At 41.4% G+C, this 25,185-nt stretch overlaps 1 protein-coding gene across 1 annotated transcript in view; it reads right to left on the reverse strand.

Annotated features, from left to right (window-relative positions):
- Positions 1-248: 248 nt before the first annotated feature.
- LOC109472146 (tubulin polyglutamylase TTLL5-like) overlaps positions 249-25,185 on the reverse strand; it is a 29,626-nt gene continuing 4,689 nt past the window's right edge. Inside the window, exons 3-33 of the mRNA XM_019771719.1 lie at positions 23,836-23,942; positions 23,462-23,544; positions 22,982-23,152; positions 21,933-21,999; positions 20,662-20,744; positions 20,091-20,160; positions 18,883-18,967; positions 18,072-18,173; positions 17,720-17,811; positions 16,950-17,057; positions 16,550-16,631; positions 16,118-16,179; positions 15,735-15,823; positions 15,366-15,398; positions 14,520-14,725; positions 14,225-14,287; positions 13,817-13,876; positions 13,131-13,149; positions 12,621-12,750; positions 9,376-10,120; positions 9,147-9,261; positions 8,675-8,821; positions 8,287-8,411; positions 7,990-8,174; positions 7,385-7,697; positions 6,920-7,068; positions 5,789-5,869; positions 5,082-5,210; positions 3,757-4,253; positions 2,997-3,172; positions 249-345 (exon numbers count right to left, since the gene is read on the reverse strand). Of these exons, the coding sequence (XP_019627278.1) occupies positions 249-345; positions 2,997-3,172; positions 3,757-4,253; positions 5,082-5,210; positions 5,789-5,869; positions 6,920-7,068; positions 7,385-7,697; positions 7,990-8,174; positions 8,287-8,411; positions 8,675-8,821; positions 9,147-9,261; positions 9,376-10,120; positions 12,621-12,750; positions 13,131-13,149; positions 13,817-13,876; positions 14,225-14,287; positions 14,520-14,725; positions 15,366-15,398; positions 15,735-15,823; positions 16,118-16,179; positions 16,550-16,631; positions 16,950-17,057; positions 17,720-17,811; positions 18,072-18,173; positions 18,883-18,967; positions 20,091-20,160; positions 20,662-20,744; positions 21,933-21,999; positions 22,982-23,152; positions 23,462-23,544; positions 23,836-23,942 (4,471 nt within the window). The remainder of the gene's footprint in view (positions 346-2,996; positions 3,173-3,756; positions 4,254-5,081; positions 5,211-5,788; positions 5,870-6,919; positions 7,069-7,384; positions 7,698-7,989; positions 8,175-8,286; positions 8,412-8,674; positions 8,822-9,146; positions 9,262-9,375; positions 10,121-12,620; positions 12,751-13,130; positions 13,150-13,816; positions 13,877-14,224; positions 14,288-14,519; positions 14,726-15,365; positions 15,399-15,734; positions 15,824-16,117; positions 16,180-16,549; positions 16,632-16,949; positions 17,058-17,719; positions 17,812-18,071; positions 18,174-18,882; positions 18,968-20,090; positions 20,161-20,661; positions 20,745-21,932; positions 22,000-22,981; positions 23,153-23,461; positions 23,545-23,835; positions 23,943-25,185) is intronic.

Genomic DNA, 25,185 nt, shown 5'->3' on the forward strand with positions numbered 1-25,185 from the left:
GGATGTTTTAAATCTGCAGGACACACCCATGCATCATGGACCAAGGCAAAATAAACAGGTACCGTAAACTTGGACTGTAGTGTAAAAGGAAGGCAGTGTGAACCAGTCAGGTGGGTCCATGAAGCGAGGGTCTCATAGCCTGGGAGTTGTTTCTGCAATCCTCATCAATGTATGTACTATCTTACAACATCCCAGGCATAAATCTACAGGCAATTATATATGCTCAGCAGGACTACATTTTATATATGTCACGTACCTGAGGCGTATGCAGACTTGGTGACACCTGTAGCTGTGTCGTATTTCACACTACTGTAGAAGTTACCTGGATCATCCAACATCATCGTCCTGTAACACACACAAGAAACAGAAAGTCTGTAACTTTTGTGAAACACAAACAATCCAATATGTTATCATAACCATCAGTCAATATTTCTGTTATACAGTCTACATATCTTTCCACTTGCCTAGGGCATCTTTCAGCAGGGTTCTGGGGCCTTTCTTTGTCAAAGCAAACATTGCACCTTTTAATGCAGAGAGACAGGATCTGTTTTTAGTGTCTCTGACCCTCACATAACTCACCTGACATGGAGGTCAACATGGTTATCAATCTTACAATGGATGGACATAGAATCTACTGCTATATCATCCAGGTCATCAGATGACATACAAGCACTATATATCATTTGCTGTAAGTTACAGATCTGTGTGAGTAAAAAATGGCAAGGCTGAACGTCTCAATCACTGCAGAAATCTTGGCTGGACATTCCAGGCCCACTCAGGGATAGTGTGAATGACAACAAACGGGTCCTTCAATCTGTCTGCCTGTTACTACACCACATTATATAAGAAGGATTTTGCTGATACAGCGTACACTACAACTACTAGCAGCAAGGATTTCCATTTTGCATGTGTATGGATGAAATCATATGTGTGAGTAGGGATGTAATACTTCATGATTCTGCTAACAAGACCAAATTGTACGGTAGCACTGCACATTTCCTGCCACCAAGTGCTTCCCACCTAATTAGACTTAGGGGATATCCACAATAATCTCTGGCATAAACTACCATCCTGTTAAATAGAGCCTAACAAGTATTTTCTCAAAGGCCTTCAAGGGTAGCTCACACCGATACTGTGACCAGGATTCAGTAGAATAATCCACCTTAGTTAATGAAGTAAGCTGAGCTCTCTTCTTCTCAAGTACATGTACCTACTTGTTCAACACACTCTCTCATGACAAAAGTAAAATATCTGTCTTATGACAAAAAATGCCTAACAGACGCTTTGCTGCTGACTGTTACCACAGCATATGATTGGTAACTGAAGCGAAACCTGAAAATGAATCTGAAATTCCCAGTATTCTTTAATACATTCCTCCTGGTGAACCATTACACATGCAAATGCACTACATTTGTGCACAATGACACGTACATGTAGGGAATTTTATATACAATGTATGTAATATATAATCTGTACTCTATACAGTACTGGTACCTCAAACAATGTCTTTGTCTATCAGTTGTCAGTTGGACAATGGTGAAACAGGGAAAAACTTCCCATGAGTAGAAGCTGTGTATAACACAGGGAACATTCCCAGCCCTGCATTTCAGCATCTTTCATCAGAACAGGGCCCAGGGTCACATGGCCACCGCTGTGAGGGCGGGACGTTTAGCGGGGAGAGACTGCACATCCCCCCAGTGCACAATTAGTAGGGGTTTATGTAACACTTTGTTTACCTGGGAAATCCCATGCTTATCAACATGACATCTGTGTGTGTGACACACTACAGAAACCTGGGTCTCAGTTGGCCATCCACCAGTTGGTTTATACTACAACATACATGACTGCACACCATCAAATAACCTGGCATCCAGACTGTTACCAGGGCCTGCACAGGGCCCATGTAACAGGCCTCTGAGGAAATTTTGCCACAAACCCCCTGAGGAAGATCCTAATAGTAAGACAGGGCAGGCAAAAGTCAGGAGGATGGGGTTAGTTGGTCTGGCTGGATAGAAAATAGTGCAGAGGAAACCCCTCCTGCAGCCCTGGAAGAGACTGATGACCAGGTAAACCATTAAAATGGGTACCTGCTTTACCACCCGGCCCCTGGAGAGCAGTGTCAGCATACCCTGAATTTCAAACATCTGGAGCTGAGGAGGGTCTTGACAGTCAGTGGAATCTGAGCCCCACCTCTGCTGGCAGTTGTCCAGGCAGTACCATGTCCCAAAAAAGTCCCTGTCTTTAGAATCAAGTCCCTTTCTAACACCACTGACTTATCCTGAAGGTCATAATATAAAGACTTAAAAATCTAACTGTAAACACTGTTGAGCAGTGCCTGAACCACGTGTGAAATTGCTGATTCTCTAATCTTCCTACTTCCCAACACATTAGAAACACCTTATTGGGGATGGTTAAAATAATGCCTTTGAGCCAGTCCAGGCCACCTGACCTGCAATAGCCAGGCAGACACACAGACTCTGCACAGATACTGACCTGAGGGAGGCTCTGGTGTTTTTCATGGTCACCTCCGAGAGCTGCACCAACTTTCCCATAAAGCAACAATGTTTGAAGTCCCAACCATTAAACCGTTTCCTGTCCATTATCTTAACTAGATACATTCTAAGGTCAGGAAAATCACAACCTGAGATGATACAAAACAATCAGAAACAGGCTTACCGTGATAAGCAAATTAGAAGAGGGAAGTCTAAATTGAATACTGAAATAACAACATCACTAATGAGTGCCAGACAAACAGGTGTAAAACTGCCATCAAGCTGTCCTGAAAGGACATTTAAAAAGCCATTTTCAATGGGTTATAAAGATGCATGCCTAGATAAGAAATTGTACTAAACTTTACAACATTTCTGGCACCTGCTACAAACACAGAGTAAGCAGAGCCCTTGCACAGTAAAACATAGACACAGAAGGACTTCTGCTTCTTGTCCTGAGCTATACAATTTATAAGTCTATTGAGAGTGTGTTTAAGTGTGTCCCACCTCGCCATCCTCTGGGTGGAGACAGGTTTCCTGGTGCCGGCAGGCTGGGGAGGGGGTTTGGGGACCATCTTGGCGGCGCTGTCCCCGTCGTGGTGCTGCTTGGCGCGCTGCTGTGCTGCCGTGTGAGCCGCCGCGATCATCGCCTGGTGCTTGGCTTTACTCTCCTGTAACAGCTCCTGGGGGGGGGGATGGCAGAATGAACATTAAGTCAGGAGGGAAGAACAAATTTAATACTGTTAATTCAATAAAGTTCAAGGCACAGCAAAAATTGTTAACAGTAGCTATGAGTTGAACGAATACAGGGGTAGGCATCCTTCCATCTCAAAAGATGATGGTAGCACTCTGGATCTGGTAGTGTGGCTGTGGACACTGTATAGGGGAGGGAGTCTTTACAATACAGGGGAGAGATCGATATCTAAACTTGAACAAATGTTTGCTGTGTGTTGACTACGTGGTACAGAGGTAGAGGTGACTGTGAGAGCCACGAACATAGAAATACCGCAAATATTTCACAATTTTTAGTAGATGGACCAAGCACAGGGAGCAATGTATTGTTGTATTGAGGGACTCTGTGGAGGAATTATAATGCCCACTGATGGAGGGGTGGAAACAGGAACAAGTTTCACATGGAGGTGCATAAGAAAAAATGCGTAAGAATGTTGACAGGAAAAGCAGAAAGGCAGAGAAAATGCATAAACATTTCACCCACCCCTCCCACAATCCTTCATGGTCCATCCCCCAAGCATGCTGCCAAACCCACCTGTGACTGTTGCTTCAGCTGCTGATGCTGCCTGTCCCTGTCATCTGTGACTCCCCCTGTCTGATGACTCCCATACTGCAGCTGGTAGGAGCTGGTGGGAATGCCTGTCCCATATCCCTGGTCCCAGCCCGCTGGACCCTGGCCAACGTCCTCCACAAAACTGTTGAAGGTTGCGTCGCCTCCTCTCAGTTCGGAGGCAGTTCTGGTCTTCCCGCTCTCGGCTTCCTGCACGTTTGCGTATATCCCCTCAGCGATCCCTGTGCTGGTCGGCACTGACCCTGCCCACGATGCGGTGCGAGCTCGTGGCTTCTTCGCGGCGGCGGCGCTCTTCATGGCGGCGATGTGTTTGGAGGCAGCGAGGTTGATGTTGGCGAGCTGCTGGGCCAGGATGTGGTGGGCGCTGGGGGCGGAGTACTGCCGGGCTGCCTGGCGCTCCGCGAGACGCTGCAGGGCCTCGTTTATAGCCTGTTCACTCTGTTCTCTGTAGTTCTGTGGAGCTGCAATGGAAACAACAAAAAATATAAGCTAAAATCACACATCTTGTGCTGTTACAAAACTACACATACATAGGCAACCAGGTGTTAACAAGTTACAAGTATATAAAAGCAGGACCAGGTAGAAATGAAACATGCTAGGCCAAAAATCAGTTGTTTAATTTTTTGGGGGACAACTTCCACTTTCACTATCAGTAACTTTTCATTACAAAACAAGCTTACAGTACTGAGCTGACCACACTGGTTATAAATATCTCTGCTGACAGCTTCTCTTGGCAGACAACCAGGACCAAGTCCAATATGGTTCTCCTGTGTGTCCTGCTTACATTTCTACACTGACTCCATCTAAATACTTCACAAAAATAGCTCCCACTTGGCTGACCTACATGTAGTCCAGCTGCCACATCCTGTCATACAGTCTCCATATAATATTTCCCTCATACAAAATCATCTCAGATATAACAAGAATCTAAAGGGTGAAACGTATTTGCCAACAGATACTACATATTGTTGAGAGGACTTATCCACAACTGATGACTGGACTATGGTATTGGCAATGATACTCTCTTCTCAAAATTGGAGACTTTGAATCATACCATGTGTCATACCTTTTCCAATCTTAGCAACTGGATGCTCAAGAAAAAAAAATGGAAGGGGCCCAAAAGGATGTCTGGGTTTTATATGCTTTCAATTGTCCACACAAATATCCTGCCTCAAATATTTCTATACCATGACAGCTGCCACCGGGCTAAACTGGCTGGCTGATGATCCGTAGTGTAATGTACTGTCACATTTTCAATAAACACCAGTACAAAATACAAGTACATGTACCTGTCTGTCCGTCAGGTTTGTCCCTGTAGGTGACAGCAGACATGGGTCGTGTGCGGGTGGCACTCCCGGGTCTGCCTGCACTGCCCGGCCTGCTGCCTGACCCCCCACGGCCTGCGCTGGGCGGCCGGCCTGTCAGAGAGACAACAACAGTGTCATTCATACACATTACAGGACACACAAGACTATACATGTAGACTCCACCATAATCCACCCTGCTCCACCATGCAAACCTTGAACAAAGACACAAAATAAATATAGAAAAACTACATGTAAAACAAAATAAGGACCATAACTGCTGGAGAGGGTTTCACTGTAACAAAGCAATTCTATTAGAATACGTGTGAAGTAAATAAAGAAAAAACATATGATGACTACATTATCACCAACAAAGAAACGGCCTGTGAAAATAAGACATAGTTTTGTATTTAATGCCCACCATTACTGTATGAATACCCTTGACACGGACTGCCACCACTTTATGCTTACTTGAGAGTCCCCCTTTCTTAGTCAGTGTAATTACAGTTGCCTTGTTACTCTTAAATCTACACATACATGTAAGGACAACACCCATATCTTAAGCAAAATGCTAACAACATTAACCTCTCACCAACTGGTTAAGACATGACACAACTGTGTCTCCCAAAAGACAACAGAACTTGGTTAGAACTTAGAACAAAAGTTATATTGTTCTTCTGCTGCAGTCTTACCCTTCCTTCTCCCATATGGTGGTTTGCTAGATTTGAAAAGCAGAGTGTGGCGCTGTGCTGCCTTTTCAGCCTCAGTCAACACTGCAGGATAACAGTTGTAGGAATCATTTAGCTGGTGTCAGAGTAGGTAACCACTCTACATGTACATAACTGGAGAAACTTCCATTTACGGACAAGTACATACTTATATACCTTTTCCCTGCACACCAGAGCAAAGGTTTTATCTACGATCGAGAGCAAGCTGCTTGTAGCATACCCGATGGCCCAAACCAGGAACAGTGTGCAGCACCTGTATGGTCTGAATGAAGACCTACAATGTACATCTAAGTCTTTCCCATTGACAGACTTCAAGGAGGCTCAAGGCAAAGTGTAGCAATTACATGTATACTGTTGGTATCATTGTTTTTTTAATTGTTAGGATTAACTACCACCATCATGACGCATATTTCACACTTTGTCTCAAACCTCCTTATAGGCAAACAACAACAAGTCCTCCACCACCCATGCCAGCCCCACCTCCTCTTTGTACTTATACTGTGAGCTGCTCTTTTGAGAAGCTCCCTCTAGCATTGAACGGGTAAAGTGTACCTTCTGACAGAAATCTACAGTGATGGGTATTGCCATTTGTGGAAGCTGAAATGCGAGGAAACTTTAGAGTTGTACTGTGTGCCTTTGTGGTGCAAGCAGAAGCTGAAGCAGTCTTGCGATGTTTCTTGTGTTTCTGCTTCTTGCCTGTGTGCATGGTTTTTGTGGTAGTACAGTCTATAGGTCTATTGTGTTGCTTGCTACAAATACATAACATACACATACACATTGTACATATGGTATGATACAACAATCATCATGGTGAATGTACTTTCCTGCATGTAAGCCACAATACATTCAATGTGGAATACACAAAATAATTGCTTTAAAAGTTTCAACATTTATATGAAGAACAAAATACATGCATATTTACTACATTCTTAGTGTATTGAAACCACATGCTTTTTCAAGTCAGGTTAGCAAAAACAGGCTAACCTATATCTTAACACTCTTTGAAATGCTTTGAAATGCTGGTCAGAGGAGCAGCCTGCAGCTAGAGTGGGATGGATACCAGGCTACATGTACATACTGTGTGAGTAGACCTACCAGCTTTACTGGCTGAGGACGGCCTGTTCTTCACGGTGCCGGTCAGCTTGGTGCTGTAGATGTAGGCAGCAGCCTGGAGAGATGATAGTGAGCTGGTGGGGATGTCCACACCTGACATCGGACCGGTGTATCTGCCTGCAGAGGCTGACCTGAAGACAGGAAGTCAAATAGACCAAGGAATCCAAAAAAGGTCCACTTGATACTTAACATAACACAATCTTTCAAATGAAAAAATAAGTGTGAAGTTCTTATACAAGTACAAGTATATAGCTAGAAGATCTGATAAATTACCAGGAAAACAATTAACTTTAACTTGGTCTTGAAATACTTTGTATTTTGAACTTGAACTCAAAATCGATTTGTGAAGGACCATCCTGTTTTTCGCAGTGAACTCATAGTCTTTTGAGACTGACTGACAGAGAGAGGGAAAATTTGTGTACCATTTCTTATGATGATGAAACTAACCTCTGGTGTTGTCCAGTCATACCAGAGGGCCCCATGCTCTTCCTTGCATAGCCTGTAGTTGTAGTTACGTTTGGCTGCACACCCTCGGTGCCTGTGGTTGTCCCAGGCTGAACCTGCGGCCTGAAGTAGTTCCCAGGATAGGCGTCCCTGTTGGGAGGTGCCTGCTGGGTGGGCTGTGCTGTGGGGCCGTGGCTGGCACTGCTGGACCCCGACGTCAGGCTGCTCTGGCTGCTGGCCGAGTGGGGGCCGGTGGACGGGTGGGCTGCTCCATGGGGGATGTGGATGGTTACTGGGTACTCTGTAGTCGGCACCCCTGAAAATTGCAGAAACCTTTACTACATGTACATGTTTTACAGAAGACATTGTGAGTTGCTCATTAGAAGTACCGATAAGAAACATTGAAGTACAAGCAGTTTAAAGAATTACAAACAGTTCATTTTTTCACGAAGCACTGCATTTTGACTGCAACAGTGGCAACACTGACATTACCGGTATACCAGTTATGGTAGACTTTTAAAACTTTTTTTCGCTTGATGAAGCTTATTTTCATGCAGAACCACATCTATCCACAACTGCTACGCAAACTACGCAGACTGTAACGATACCTTGTGCCAGCTGGTTGCTGTCCTCTTTCCTCCTGCCCAGAGCAGTCTCCCCTGCCCCCGGTGAGGGAGGCGGGGGGTAGAACTTGTACCCGGGGTTCACTGTCTTGGCATTGCTGCCCAGGAATATACTGGCCGACTTGTTCAGCTTGGTGTAAGTCGTCAAGACCTCTTCTAACTCCCCCTCACTGGAAAAGTGGGGCAGTTAGAACCATTACAGATTTAAAAACAAACAACACATATGACAGAATGAAGTAAATAATTCAATCCATAAAGTTTTCTTTACAAGTGATTTCCGACCTTGCTATCCCTATGAATGCCCTGAAGTCCTCCTTTGTGACTGTCGACTCTGGTCCGTCCTTTGCCTGAGACGTTTGGCCGTATTTCTTGTCCAACTCTGTCCTCTGGGAAAGCAAGTCTGTCTCCTGTAGGGTGTAAAATAAAGATTATTAATTTTGAACCAACATTGGCTGTCCTATTTCCTCTAAGATTTCTGTCTTGAAAACACAAATTTGCTACAACTTCCATCATTTCCCATTACAAATTTTTCAGAACCTCTTCTTTTTTTGCAGTTCAGTCTCAGCAGCCCTGGATCTGTACATCCTGGATTTGAACATATTCTACATTTGCATAAATACAATCTTTTAACCCCAAGTCTTGTGAGTGACACATGCGAAAGTCCACCCACCCTGCTGTAGATATGTACGAAGTCTCCCAGCTGTTTGGCCAGGATCCTCCTCCTGTCATGCAGTGGAAGTTTCCTGCTGGGCACCACCACCTTGAAGGGCTGCTGCAGGTTCCCTGCCGCTCTCTTCAGGAACCTCAGCACCAGGTCCTGCAGGGGCGGAGCACAGCATGGATATATTCATCATTCTTTTCATTCTGTATCTGTTTCTGTACAGCCAGCATAACACACATAAAGCTTATTGCTATTCAAAATACATCCTGGATCTATCTACTGCATTCTCCTGTCTTATTCTTTACGTCCTGTATCTGTATCTGTATGGCTGGCATAAATGGTCTTTGTTGTTACTTTCCAATATGAAAGTAGTCATCAGAAAAACAAATTACCAAAAGGACACATGCAACTATAAAACAGACAAATAAAGGATGATGAGATTGAGGATAAGGTTTCACAAGAATATCCATGTTCTTGTTACCATCTGTTCATCATGGCGAGGCTCTCCCTTGTCGTCCTTGTTGTGGGACTCCTGTAGCAGTCTCTGCTGGACACGCTGCAGGTACATGGCAAACGCTGACCTCGCCTGGACTTTACTACAGGACAGAACCAGAAAGTCAGATAACTGTAATTTCACTACTTCCTTTTCAAATTTGAAGACAAGGCAGTCAAAATGTGAGATTGACCACAAAAGAAGTACGTGTACATACCTCAGGTTGCCACCATCCTCCAGTATTTTCACCAGGTTGATGACCTTGGGCTGCTGTGAGGTGGCAGGAACATCGTGGAAGTGTCTTGGTACTTCAGGAGGGTAGACTGACGCTGTCCTACTGATGGGTCCCTGCCGCTCCTCCTTTGTTCCCCCCGCTGAGCCAACATATGCGTCTCTCTCTGAGGACGGCTTCCCAGTCCCTGCTGCGTTCCCCACGCCTCTTCCCTGTTCCCCATGCCCGCTATGTGCACTGTCCGCATTACTCTCGTTACCCGTATCGGACGCTTCCGTAGCGGAATGTCCGTCTGCCGATGTACGCGCCCGACCTGATCCACTTGATGGACCGGACTTTGACACAGTTACCGTCGCACCGGACTTGGTAGTGGCCTGATGCGAGGAAGCTTCCGAACACTCCGTGGCACTTGTTCCTAAAGTCTTTGTAGAGGCAGAAGCTGCAATAGGCGGCTTCCCTGACAGCTTGTTAGCTGCTGCCGAAGCTTGTACATTTCCTTCACTAGTTGATGAAGCACTGGCCTGAACGGCTCTAGACTTACTAGCACTTGCTGCTGCAGTAGAGACTTTCTTAGTTCTGTCTCCTGCTTTGTGATCCGTGGCGGATGTTGCACTGTCGACATCAGAATCGTCAGCTGTGAGTTCCTCGTCACTTTCTTCTTCTGATTCTTCCTCTTCTTCTGAGCTCTCGGTGTCGTACTGCCCCTGAGCTAGCCGGCCTTTGATAGACCCTGTCAACGGAAAACAGCACTCTGTGAATAGGAATTTAACTGGGACAACATGGGATTCATTGCTAAACAAGTGTACAACAAATCTGCAGCTCCAAGCTTCCATGGTGTCCCTTTTATGTATAATGATCATACATGTATTACCACAGACATGCAATGCAGTTAAGTATAATGGTAGTGTGGGTAAGTAAAAGCATATTAACATTATTGTACATGTATATGTGGTTGTCTAGTTTGCGTAGCATCAGTTAAGTACTTTTTCTGGATAGTAAAGGAACTGCAGCTTCATATGAATTTACTGCATGTACATTTTATTTCAAAACATTTTCATCTCTGTCATTCTTTCATGCCTCAAATGGTGTTACTTGCTGAGCTGAGGACATTAAAATATCAGAGATATGATTGAGTATAAATTTCTAAGCAGACAGCAAGTTTACATATACAGACTTCCCGGTGGAGTACCTGACTGCCTGAGCTTGTTTCCACCATGTCTAATCCTTAGTATCTTTACAGCCAAACAGCCTCAACTGACAGAAACCATAGTGAACTGGCGTTCTGTGTCAGTTGAGCCTGTCTGAATATCTTGCACTGTAAAAGCATAAGGAAGAAAGGGAGGAAAAGGCAGACAGAACACGAGTGGCACATAACTTACATCTGTCTTGCTTCTAAAAATATTTTCCTCCTCATCAAAACAGTTTGACCATGAAGGTACAAGTTTGCCGTCAGTGTGACTGATATTCCGTGTGCAGAGGTTGAAAGCTTGATGTGATATCTCAAGAGACAAAGATGTTCCACATTGTGCAAAAGGATGAGAAAGTGAACGAAGCCCTGAAGTTGTTGCATACCTAATAAGCTGAATCTACTACAAAATCTCTACTCTACAACCAACAAGCAGCATGCCAGACAATTTGGTTGTAATGTCTCCAAGGTAACAAATCCAGCAACCCTCCAAAACTCACCCTTCACTTCAGTCGTAGGGCAGCTTTGAAGTCACTCAGTTGCATAGTTGAATGTATTCAAGGTGTGAAATTTTGTGGTGATACATAGAATTCTTTTGGAGCATAAATAACACACACTGCTAGTTGAACATAGTTGCATAGAGACAGCGGCTTTGCATATATATGTTCATTTTCTCCTCCTAGCTTTGAGGTGGCTTGGTGCTTTTTGAATGATTATGTGCACTGAAGTAGCAGCAGTAGTTGGATGCAGCTTTGAGAGAATCTACGTCTATGGAAGATCTGACGTTTTGCATAGTTTGGCACCTTTCTAAGGCAAACTTGTTAACTGTACTTTTTCATGCTGGAAGACAGTTCTGCCCATGCCATTGCAGGTATTCAAACCTTAAAATGATCAAAATGTTCATAACAGAGTTTTTTTTAAGATAAATTTGCAATCCATTTTAACAACGGTAAGCCCAACAAACAAATTGGGTGGAGTCTTTTTCACAAAATTATCTTTTTTTCAACAGAGTAGCGAAACAGCAAAGACCTATATACGACATAGTTCTGTGACTCTGTTCATAAAACATTACATCTTCAGATTATGTTGGCGCTGCATCCGCTCAACTCTGAAATGCATAGACAGGATAGAGAACAGCAGGTAGAATATGTAGAGAGTGCAGATAACGTAGAAAATGTAGAAGGGAATTCTTTCTGCTCACCAATATTTCAAGTAAGGATGTCCAGCAAAATGTAGAAGATGAGGTACAACATTCAGAGTTCACACACAACACACCACAGGTAGGAAAAATCTCTAACTTCTATTCTAAACTCATTATTTCTAGGAGAAATATCATTGCACCTGACAGTACTACAAGGCAAGCATCTGATAGTGTCTATAGAATTAATGAGTTTGGTTTACATGTACATGTGGTCATTCAAATTTACTAAAAATTCTTTCACAGGTCAGGGCTGGAAATAAGTTTTATGCATACCTACAGCAGTGCAGGTAACATTTTAAGTTACCTGCACCAGACAAACTTTTCATGCACCACTCAATCAGTCTATGAAAGAAAACATTTTGAAAAAGCTCATAGTACATGTACACGAAGGACGGACCATTTTGAATACTGTTACATGCTGTATTCAAGGGTGCTACAATCAAGAATGCAAGGTGCCAGTACTGGCAATATGTCAACCTTTTGTATCCTGATCAAGGGGCATTCAAACATTAAATTGTGCCAAAAATCCCATTCATATAGCAAGGCCAACAGCATGCTGAATAAGGTACAAAAGATGAAGAAAAAACAGACCAAGTAATTTATAAAAAAAATAACTTTGGGAGGGACAAATTTACTGTAAGCCTGGTGTTCAGTAAGCTTGACAAAGTTAACTTGAACAAAATGAGATGACCATGGTTGACGACAGTGGTGATAGATCAAGAATAAAATAGAACACAAGTAACTCAAGTCTGAAGAGTTGTGCACATCCGTTCAAAGGTGACTTGATCTGCACTAACAGACAATGCATAGTATTTGTTGTGTACTACTCCTCACTATACCTACCATTGGGAGTGTTTCTGTTCCTCTTGGTCTCTTTGATCTTGCGCTGTCTCTTTCTTGCATCTGCTGTGTACTTTTTCCTCTCGTATTGCTTGGCCCTGCTGCGCAGGGTCATCTCAGGCTCAATACTAGCCTGTACAACAGTGGATACAAATGTTGTTATACATGTACTTTGAATGGAAGCTCATCGGTGTTGGTAGAATCTATGACTATGGTTGTAAAATTTGAGCTTTGTGTTGGAACAAAGCTCAAATTTTACAACAGTTACTATTATATAATATATATATAATAGTATATACATGTACTTGTATTTCACATGACAAAAACAGAAAACAACTTCAACATCTATGCAATAACAAACATGGTTTGATAGGAAATTTTTGAGTGGCCTGTGGAAACAATACATGTACTATCATCCATACTACATTGTTTGTATGAAGCATGTTTAACTACACAATATTCTTGGAAAACTGTCACTAAGACCAAAATAAGAGAAACTACATGTAAACATACCTGAGCCATTGTCCCTGACCTGAAAGATAGTAATAGGGTTAAAGGCACACTCAATAATAGGCACAATCAATATATCACAGAATAGCACACACAAAAACTCAAAAAATGAATCACAACACATCATATAGGCAGGAAAAATTTCTTCTGTACTAAACTCGTTATCTTGAGGGGAAAAGCAAACACAGTAATCAAATCCATTGATTAAGTGGTTACATGTTCTGCAAAGGAAACTGAACTCAGCAGTCTCAAATTGTCTTTCCATAAGGTTTTTTTTTTTTCATCACAGAAACACTCTACAACATATGCGCCAGAGTTGGGTATACTGTTAACTTCACCTGAGGGTCTAAAAGACAGGACAGATTTTTAACACTGGACATAGTTTATAAAAGACTGGGAAGTACATTGTGTATAAGGGCAGAAAGGCCGACTACACAACAACTGGACAAGCACAATTTGTAAATTTTAGGTTGAATGGGAAGGGTACAAATTATAATAAGGACAAAAGTTTGCATGCTTTAGTAGTTGAGAGAATCCTTCCTCAAAGTCAACAGAATAGTCTAATTGAGCACAAAGTACGAGTAAAGGCATAACATGTCATCAACATACACCAAGGACTACCCAACCACCTCTATAGGAACACAGCTATCAGTACACCCAACTCTGGTGCATCGTGTGTCTATACTAACTTTGCCGTGGCAGAAGAATAGCTTGCACTTGTGGATCTACCACCCCTGTAGCCCCTGGCCCTGTTGGTACACAATACATTCAGCTCACAGAAACACCTGAAATGCTAGTGTGCTTCTTGGGTGAAATAGTGCATAGTTTTATCTTTGCTTTCTACTGACAATGTCCAATTGCAGTTTTACTTGGAATGGTTGTACTATCAGCACCATGGACAGCGAAGCAGTCTTACTTGTTACTTTAGGACATTGAAAATTCTTCAAACATGTCTACATTTTGACACAATTGACACAGTTACTTAACAGGTTATGAGCCATTATGATATGCATCTGTTATCAAAAAAGTAGCACTCACAGTGTTCCTAATAGGAAAGCTATGGAACCTTGATGGATTTACCATTGACAAAAGCTTACCTATTTGGGAAAAGCTTGTCAACCAGCATTTTGTTCATGGTAGTCTTGTACTCAAGGAATGCCCTAAGATTAAAAAACAAAAGAACCAATGTTGTAATTGTGCATGACATTCGATTGAAAGGCACAAGTTCATACCAATTCTTGTCAATGCTGAAAGATATCCAATTGTTTAAATTTTACACCATCTGTATGAAATATAGCTGTCCTTCATCAAGTTTTTCTAGTCATCACATTAAGAAGAATACTACATGTATTATCTGACAGTTGTATATACAATGTAGCTTGTTGTCCCTACCCATAGTGTTCCCAGGAGTCTGGTGCAGGGAACAGCCTGATGAATCCACCTTTCCTGCCAAACTCTTCTTTCACCCTCACCAACACCTTCTGTTCCTCCCTGCTCAAACTTGACCCTTCAACTTTGGCCCACGACCCTGGCCCAGACTGAGGCCGGTCCCTCAGCTGCCTGACGTTCACACTGCCCGCAGACTGAGGTCTTTGCCTCTGTGGGATAACAACAGACACGTTCTAGGTACCAAGTCTCCAAGAGATGAAAAGATGCAAACAGGAATGCTGTTGCTAAGTTTACATCAAAGCAATTTATAATGTTTCCTGGCACACACACTGCAGTAAGAAATCACAAAATTACAATCTAATACTAGTACCTGGTAACAGAATCACCATACAGTAGAGTAGACAGTAAAAGCTGACCAAACTGTCATTATATGCACTAGGATAAAAGTAGAACTTTCACAACAAACAGAATATATGGTTGAATGTGTATTAGAGGCAAAATAAAACATTTGGTGAATAGAATACTCCAGAACAAACATACTCCAGAAAAAAACAGCCAGATATATTTTAAGTACTGAAAAGGGGACATACCGGTACAACTCAAGTGTTAGTCTTGTTTAAAAACAAAAGTATAAGACAAAATGCTTTGGTAAGTTAGCTAGCTCAAGACCACAACAAAGCTTGGTGATGGGTAATCACTGGGTAGTTGAGTTAACTGCGGGTCAACAAAATGGTGCTGTGCAGACCACCTTGTGGGGAGAGACTGGGAAACAAAAAGAAGGTGAGTTAATTAACGTCAGGGTTTACTTGGCAGGGTTGAACATCATTCTGCACACCGGTCCCAACTTACCCCCACAGAAAAATCCGGCCTCTCACGAGCCGACTGAAATCACACAAATGTCACAGAGAAAACTGGTCATTAAAGAAACAATGTCCAGGAGGCTGTAATGTCAGAACATCATGTACATGACATGTAGACAACATGGCAAAAGGGTTAGTAACAAATTTACAGGACAGTATCAACGTAATCGTGAATCAATAGGCGTCCATTGTATATCACATGTAGTTCATATGCAAAAATGCTACACCTCTGAAAGTAGTACTTGTATTACATACATTGTTCTCCTTCTGTCTTGGTAAACAATGGGTTTGTCATGGTAAGTCCCAGTATCGTACCAAGTACAGTGCATGATAAAACTCTGATGAAATATCCACACACCTGTGCTCTCTGAGCTGTTTTGGCTGCAATGTCCTGGTTTCGTTTGCTCTGCTGAATCTTCCTCACCATGGGGTCATGGCACATAAAGCCTGAGAACAGGAACATCAGGCACACCAGTGTCAGTAGTGCCAATACTGCCACAGACTGTGGTGTACAGTCATATAATCTAAACAGTTATCATTGCGCAAAATTGAGCAAAAGAGATACCCATCTGATGTATGCTTACATCGTCACTACATTCACTTTAAATTTGTAAACGCATGGTTCTTAGTAAGTACAGGTCATTGGAATTCCTAACAGACCCTCACACTGTCATGACCTGGTTGCAGAAACCTTTACAAGAGTGTGAGGTCGTGTTTTTCATAGATTGGTTTGTCACCCACCTGTCAGCGCAAACAGATCAGCGATCATGTGAGACTTGACCTTCAGATCCAACGGGGCATCACTGCAACAGAAACGTGCGTGTCATCAGTGCTAACATATTGTCATTAGAACGACGAGAAACCAAAATCTTTTTCGGCTCTTTAAAATACTAAGTCTTGTACATGTTTGTCATAAAACTGTTGTCTACATACTGTCACTGTCTAAAGCAGATTCTTTTGTTTGCTTTTATCATAATTTTGTCAGACATGCTGACATCTACATATTTCTAGTATTTCTACATGTGTGTCTACAGCTGAACATTTGTTTTTTTGACAAGGTTTTTCTAATGAAAGTTGTATTGAGTTCCCTATCACATGGACCTGTCCTTGGTGCTGAACCAGCCATCATCATATGTTTTATGTTTTAAGTGTGCATAAGAGCTGTCTACTCACCATGCCAGTGATGGGGATAGGTTGACCTCCAGCAGCCATGGCTTCAGGTTCTCATCAACCAGGATGTCAAACCCGTACACCTCTGCGGTGGGGCAGGGCAGACGGGACATCAAAGTCAGTCAAAAGGACTTAATTAGCATTATGCAGACAAGCGAAGTCTCAATTATAGGTAACTTTAAGACATTCATAATTTCAAACAGAGATGGCTTTAAAATCTCAGAAAACAGCTAAATAAGACAGGCACATCATTTATGTGACTGATGTGCAGCCTCAAAATCTTAAACAGTTCATAACACTAGGCTTTATTTACATACTTGGCCATCAAACCATGACAACTTAAGTGCGAGCAATTCTAACCCTGAATGAGTGAAAGGGAATGTGTGGTAAAAGGTTTCTGTACCAAAACAGTTTCCTCTGTATGGCATGAACATCTTGCAGGCTGTGGCGATGTGCATCTCTGCACTGAGGATGGTCTTCACCACAACATCCTCTATTCTCACCATCAGGGCTGAGGGAGGAAGCATATGAATTTGTATAAGGCCACACCAATTTAATTTGTTGGTTCTCGGATTCTGCCTCTTCATTTTTTTCTGATTTGCAAAAAAAAAATTGATTCTGGTCCTGAATCAACTGAAAAATACTCATGTTTTGCCCCCAACAGTTGAGGAAAGTCCTTTTCTTCCTAGTTGTTACAGTTTTCCCATCTATCATTGCAGTGGTTTGATTAAAAGTTCAAAATTCAATGTTTAAATTTTAACCCAGCCTTTTGTGTTGACTTCATGGCTCATTCCGTAGCATTTAAGCCTATAATAGGATGCCTAGACCTGTTTTTATTTTTATTTTTTTTCGCCCTGTCGCTCCATATTTTTTCTGGAAAAATCCGAGAACCAACAAATTAAATTGGTGTGGCCTAAGCTCACATTGAAATACAGTAGGAAAGAAGCATAAACTCTCATAAAATGTTACTGTTACTTGAAAAACTGTTGTGTCAAAACATTTTGATAAAATTGATTTTGATATGTCTAGAAATTATGACATAAAATTCTTTGAGCAGCAAATCAATAAAATCTAATTATCTGATTCATCTTTCCAAACAAGCATGGTTTTAATATCTAATAATAATGTTGTTAAGTCCTTCGTTAATTTGCAATAATGTAGTATGTAACAAACCTGTGGTGTCCAGCCCCTCCTGTTTGAGATATCTCAACATTGCACTCATCGTCCACTTGTTACCGTAGTCCTCCACATCTGGGTCATCACATCTACAATGTGTTTGAGTAAAGTTCTCAGTAAGTCATCACAAATAAGCTCCAAATGCTACAATTCTCTAAACAATTAGAAAAAAATTTATCTGCCTTGAAACTGACCTTCCTTAGAATCTGAAGGTTCCTTTTCTTCTGTATTAATAATTATCACACATTCTGTAAACATTGTTTCCTACAAATACATGATTTTACTTCTTGACTCCAACAAATGCTTAATAGAACTGATGGTATGCCAATAGTTTCTGAGCTGAACATACCTGACATAGTCTGAACTCTTCTTGTTGACGCTGTAGTTTGTCAGATGCATCATCTGGTTCTTCAGTGTTCTGTTGGACTTCTCGTACTTTACTGTAGCAAATCTGTGGAACATGGGAATACTCAATGTGACTACATGCTGTGTATAATTATGTTGTTGTGCTCAAGTATGATGAGAACAAAACTGGATAACTAAATGAAGCAAAGGATCATTACATGACCGTTTAAAAAAAAGTAATCCCATTGGCCTGACATATCTGCCTGTCTTGCGTGACAGACAGATAGAGGACACCGGTACTTAGGTGGTCCAGTAAGCACTTCCAATCCAATATTAAAATTGGCAGGAAATGGCTTTCTTGATTAGGTAGAATCGATTTTCCTGTTTACTGAATTATCTACTGTCACCCCGCAAGGTGACCCACATACTATCTCGGAGTGAAATTACTTCTGAGTTGTAATTCATCAAGCATGCATGGTCAGTGGCCTGGATAATGGGCCATCTTCCATGTCACACGAGGAACGTCTGATGAGCTTTGGGCCACACCAATTTATTTCTTCTGTTCTTGTACATGTCACGTAAGGTAAAATAAAAACACAGTGCTGGGAGGAAAATATGAATCTGACTACTGCATAATATTCACATTCTAAAGATGGAAATGTATTATTGTGTAGAGTACAGACTTTTCCCCTACAAGTACACTTTACACTTTATATTACACTTATATTATTTTGTTTTCAAAACCAAGAACCAACAAAATCGTTTCATTTGGCATTATGCTGCATTTGTACATTGTACCATCAAAAAGCTCCCACCTTGTAAGCCCTTCTTCATACAGATAGATGAGTAGTGGGTCGTAGCAAGTCACCGCCACATATATTCTGATATCAAACTTGAAACCTGGGGGAAAATAGAAAATTACTTTACCCTGACTTCAATCTGTTCAACAGAAATCAAAGAGGAGAAAATATGGACACAGATTGATGCAGTCATCAAAGTTCAATCAGTTGGGGCAAAACCCCTTCCCTCTGCATCTTAGTTTGTTTGCAAGGCAGTTGACGATAGCTTGTTACAGTTACATACATAAAACATGCCTATTTCAGTATTTGACATTCTGATGAGATTGACCTGTTATCAAGCACTTTCAAACCAAACAGTGCATTTTATTGTTATAATGTGCACTTCTAAATGTCACAGTCCAAATTCCCCAGCAGCTTCACCTTTACACATACAGGTACATCTCAAGGATGAATACTAGTATTAAAAGGGGCAAGTGTTGGGTATTCCTCCTGGCCAAAAATATTTATTCAATAAAAGAGAATCCAACGATGGGGAGACATGTTATTGACTTCAGCAGGTCTGGATCAATGATAAGTCCAATTAACATACAAATGGGAGAGACTGCCTCAAAGAGAAATCCTGGGGATAAAATGCTTTGACCCAAATCAGGGCTGGTTGGATGCTGTAATCAGTAGTTACAAATCATCCCCGAGGAATCATGTCAAACTTTTCTAGTCTGGGATGAACAGAAAGATTAGGGTATCCTGTAACATTTTGGACAGCTTGCTCATGAAAAATGTTTTTAATGTGGGAAACGATGAAATTAAGACAGAGCCAGCAAGAAGTTTTACATGTATATCCAATTGATTTGCATTTGACTTTTTCTTGCAATTAGCCCTAGGGCATGAACTTGCAATAAAGAAGTCTAACTCTTAATTTACTGTTCCTCTTCATTCTCAGGTCCTCATTAAAAATACACTTTCTTTGCTATATAACCTTGTACGTAGGATTGCATCCTTGCTGCTACATGTATGCCACAATGTGGCAAGGTGTAATAGAGTCCAGTCACGTTCAGACACCCATCCTTGTCGTCATAATTACATCACAACGTGACAAGGGCAAACAGTTCACATCGCACCAAAGAAGGCAGCAGAGATGCTGCAGAACGTTGGCAAAGATCATTACACGGCTGCATAGCAAAGGAACAAGGATGGATACACGCGTCACTGAAATCCCAACCTACCATCAATAGTGAGAGGGTTGTGGATATATCTGGACACCAGGATATTCTCGTCCACTGGAACCTGCTGGGGCTGCAGGGAACGGAACAGAAGAAATCAATAGAGCAGTAACGCTGGCTGAAACTCACCCTGGAAATACTGGACATATCCTCTAGCTTTTTCCAATAATAGTGTCTCTGTAGTCTTCCTAATGTAATCCTGTAATCTATGAAGAATCTTTATAATGATTTTTTCAATTACCACAAAATCCATAATGATAAAAATCGTGACATTGTGTTGTATATGGATTTTGAAATTTCTGCTGTGTTTTCAAGTTCACAATTTTTGTATGACCCCTCACTGCAGACTTACTTATCAGACTGCATATGTGCCCTATCTTCTGTTGTGTTACTAAAAAAGATAACTGCAAACTCTTGATTTTCACTGTGCCAGAAAATCTAAGCACCCCACAAACTTGAAGATATGTACAGTTACCAGAAGAATGTTTCCTCGGGCCCTCTGATCATTACAGACTCCGGACCATTCTACCACATTCTAACAGATGATTGCCCGGTCGTTAGGGTGCATACTTACATGGTTCACCAGGTAGATGCCTCGTCCCCGGGAGGAAGCAATGGGCTTGACTATCCACGGTCCTTTGTCTCTTAGAAAGGCGGCTAGAAATAATGGTATGGAAGAAGGTTACTATCAACAAGAAGAGCCTGACAAGAACTAACATTCCATGTGAAATTACTCTAACCTGGAACATCTTTACTGAAGAATATGGCTAAAATGATGCTAAGAATAGTTTGAATGTACCCATGTTAGAAAAAAACATGTATATCTGCTATGTTTGTCATTGTTCTGGGAAAGGCAAAACAATGCCTTGTAGCAAGTGAAACTAGGATAACAGACTAAATGTAGAGCTGCTAGAGCACCACTGAACTGAACTGTAGAGCACCACTTAATACTCTAACAATACTGCAAATTGCCACTCAGTAAAATGTCACTTCAGAGCTGTAGAAAACTGTCAATTTGCTTTCCAAAACCACAACATGTATATTGTAAGTGGCACTCATCCTCAGATCTTAAACAGAAAATTTGAAGTTGGGCACATACTACATGCACCAACTCTGAAGCAAATCTGCCCCATGCAAGTGCGAGCATACTGATGAGAAAGAACAGAAGAGAGCAGTGCTTACGGTGCCCTGAGCAGGGCAGCAGTGGGAGGAGGTGGGGGGAAAGGAGAGATCCAGAGTCAGTCAACAGATCTAGAGTTAGCCTGGCAGCCCAGAGTGCTGGGGAATAAGATATTCTCCCTCATCTGCATGAGAGACAGTGTTACCACTGGCCCTGTCATTTGTCCCAACTTGCCTGAAAAGTAAGGCTACAAAAGGATACTGTGTTTTATAAACTGACAGATGTGGCAGTGCATACACAAACTGCAGCAGTCAGTTATAGGAAATACATCTATAATTCTCTTAGAGCCTTTGTATTTACCATATTTGAGTTATGTCCTTAGCGCTGTAGTCAGATAGCATAGCAGTGAACATTTGGTATTTGGCATCCACATACCAAACCTAACATACATGTATCATACCATCAGACCTAACTTCACTTTTCAGTTGTACAATACTTATCATAGTTCATACTGTTATCAGACGTCTTTTGCCTGTGGTTATTGTTCAGCAACTGTTACAGCATATTCAAATTTATGCAAAAAATATATAATCAATGCAGGATATTAACATGACAATAGGGGCGTAACAAAGCCCTTTGCCTAGATTTGGTGAACCTTCAGACTGGCTCTATAACAGTTTAGAATTTCAGTAACAGTACTTTTGTATGAGAGTTATAAAACTTACTGCAGAACTCCTGATACTCAGATGGCAGGATGAAACTCCCCGGGATGAAGTCAAAATTCTTCACTCCCTGGAACAAACAAAAGAAGCTTATTCACTTATATCTTATTACACCATGAGTGCTAAATAACTTTCAATCCAAACATCTGGGCTAAACTGAAGCAGGCACTTTAGAAATTATTAATAGAATAGTCAATTGTTTTGAATAGAATATGAATAGTCACTTGTTTCTCTTTATATATCGTATCTGTATAGCCGGTATAACCGCCTTTCGGCGTAACACACCAGCTTTAATATGTATGTTGTACACTGCAATTAATTAGCCTTCAGGCATTAATTTTCAACATAAACTCTTTTAGAAATTATACTTTAAAATTTTGACCCTTTGAGCCATCATATTAGCTAGGTGTTTGACAAGTCATGAGAATAATTTATTATTTATAGTGACTACTGCCACCATTACGAACTGAATTATTCAAACAGTTAAAACCGGTCTCAAATACAGCTCACGCAATGAACCAATAAAAATATGGAATGCATTGTTACTTATCAGATCTCTAAGGACCACCCACTCTATACTTATACCATATATAGAACACTGTAAATCATTGTAACATGTTATCCAAATTGCATCTCGCAAATACCATCATAAGTCAATTCCACCACACAATACCCAGCTGGTGCATGGTTGATAAGGGACAAGGCCAGCATTGATTATGTTGTGTACATGTACGTACCCTGGATCTTGATAAAAACAGATGAAAAATTCTTTCAGTACAGCTGGAAATGAATATACAATCACTAAATCACTTTTGAGGACAGTTTATACAGGTTCATTGTACTGGGGAAATTTCCCTAGCTCTTTTCAACAAGTACAATGAACAGTGGACCATGGCTTAATGTCCCACCTAAGAACTGCAACCTTTCCAGACATAGCATGCATGTTGGGTGAGTGACAACAGACAGGATTCCAAGTCCCAACCTCGTGGTCCAGAGGCAGGGTCGCTAACCACAGGACTCAACACGCTGCAAATATAGTTGAATTCCCCTACCTTGGACTGTTGCATCCTCTGTATGTTCTTGTAGAGCCTGTCTTTACGTGTCAGCTCGTAAGACCTGGGGAAGTGGTTGATCTTCTGAAACTCGTGCATGCAGCGGAGGGAGAAAGGCTTGAGATGACTACCTGTCCACATCAGGTTAAAGTCATTGCTGTTTGGGTGGACCTTCAAGTACACAAGGAAAGAACAGGTGTCAGTGCAGTGCAGGAAAACTACAGCAACCAAACAATATCAGACAATATCTGTGATGTTGTCTTCTTAATAAAGAAGAACGATGCACTTTCTAGCATTCCTTTGTGCAACTTTGCTCCAACTTCCACCAGCAGATGGTTTTCTACAGATGAACTTAATTTTTCCCAATTACACAATTCCTCTTCTACTCATTATCATATTACCATCACCCATAACTACACGAACAGCAGCTTATTTTTTGTTTAAAAGAAAAGTATGATTCTATAAATAGAAGCCACTTACCTCATGGAAGCCGTGAGATGCCAGGATGGACCTGACCAGCTTACTCTCAGTTCTCACCATCTTGTAGGACAGGTGGTACTTCTCTGTACATGCACACAACAAAGGGGAGGGAACATGAGAGGGAAGCATTCAACACCACATTCAAGGACCTGTGGCACTAGAAATGTTACCCTGACATTTGATACCACTATATGTTTACCAAAGTGTATGGAAAAATATTGAGAATGTTGTAATAATCCTGGTGACACATGTTTACACTCAGATTATTTCTACTCTGAAAGCTACCAAGAATTTCACACAATCATATTGTTACATTGGTAAAACATTGTGTCAATAGATAGTCAGAGACCGTTGTGTGATGCTTAATTTCGTACCTCCAACCATCTTCAGTTCCTTGTTCTTGACAAACATGTTCTCTGCCTTGAAGATGAGGATTGGAACACGCTTCCCAGGACCAGTCCATGATATAAACTTGCAGTTTCTAGAGGGAACAATAAAAGCATGTGTGACAATCTGCTAGAGATTTACATACACTGTACAAGTACATGGGTGAAAGGACTGGTCTTCCCATTCTACTAACCATTTAAAATTAATAATACCTGTAAGCTGACAATGTCAGCCCTACTTAAATGTGATAGGTAAATGTGCTCTAATCAAACAAGAATTATGTTACCCCACTTTTTTACATGGCATTTGAGTTCACCACCATGAAATTGTTCCACAGTATGTGCCCTTTGCTTGGTGAAAGGTCACTAACTCACTCACTGTTCCCATGGTCTATTAGAAAGAGTTAAAAGCTTTTTAATCAAGTATGTCCGTGTGCCAAGGGATTGGGGTGTATTTACATTCATAGTAATCATACTATAGAGTCATAGAAATCTGCAGTGTACACATCCTGGGATTTCTTCAAATGTGGTGCAAGAAAAAATGCAGACTGTAGAGTGCACAGTTTTTCCTTTCCTTAAGCTCGCTAGTATCATTTCAGCCAGACGGCAACTAATTAAGCACCATGGAAGCATGTTGGCAACAGTCATTGTGTGTCACGCCAATAGTGGCAATAGAGATTGCGTTGGCAAGGTTTCTAATCCCAATACAAACGTCCTAACCGTAAACTTCTTTTGTACATAGAAGTTGTCAATGTTTCCACAGAATGAAGTCTAACTCTAGGTCTTCATATTCATAAAAGTCACTTGACAATTGTGTTCTCGAAACAGCAACAACAAAATTGTATAACTCATGATTGTATACTAGTAATGCAAAAACCTCATCTCTTCTGTTGCTGACAGGTAAACAATTTAACACTTTTAAAGTTGTAATTACAAGTCATTCTAGATACATGTACGTAATACTTGAAAGATAACACTGTTCCCCTGCACACTGCATGTATCTTTCCATGTCAATTATTGCTTCCTTGTGTCAATTATTGCTTCCTTGTGGATCCTGTTCTATGAAATCAACTACATAAACATAAACAACCATGGTTAACATAGCCTTTCATATGTTGACAAAACAGAATGATGTACACCTTACCTCAGATTTATATTGACAAGTACTGGCAAAGCTTTGTCATGTTTCTTCTGATCCTTGCCTGGCCCTTGCCAGTACCAACCTTGCAGTTTACACATAGCAGTGTCACTTTGTGTGGTACACATGGGTAGGTTTTACAACAAACTACCACCAAACTCTTACAGTTCTGATGCTGAAGCTTTAATACTTGTTGCCAC

Source organism: Branchiostoma belcheri, unplaced genomic scaffold, assembly GCF_001625305.1.
Source record: "Branchiostoma belcheri isolate BF01 breed outbred unplaced genomic scaffold, Haploidv18h27 scaffold27, whole genome shotgun sequence".
Classification (NCBI taxonomy): Eukaryota; Metazoa; Chordata; class Leptocardii; order Amphioxiformes; family Branchiostomatidae; genus Branchiostoma; species Branchiostoma belcheri.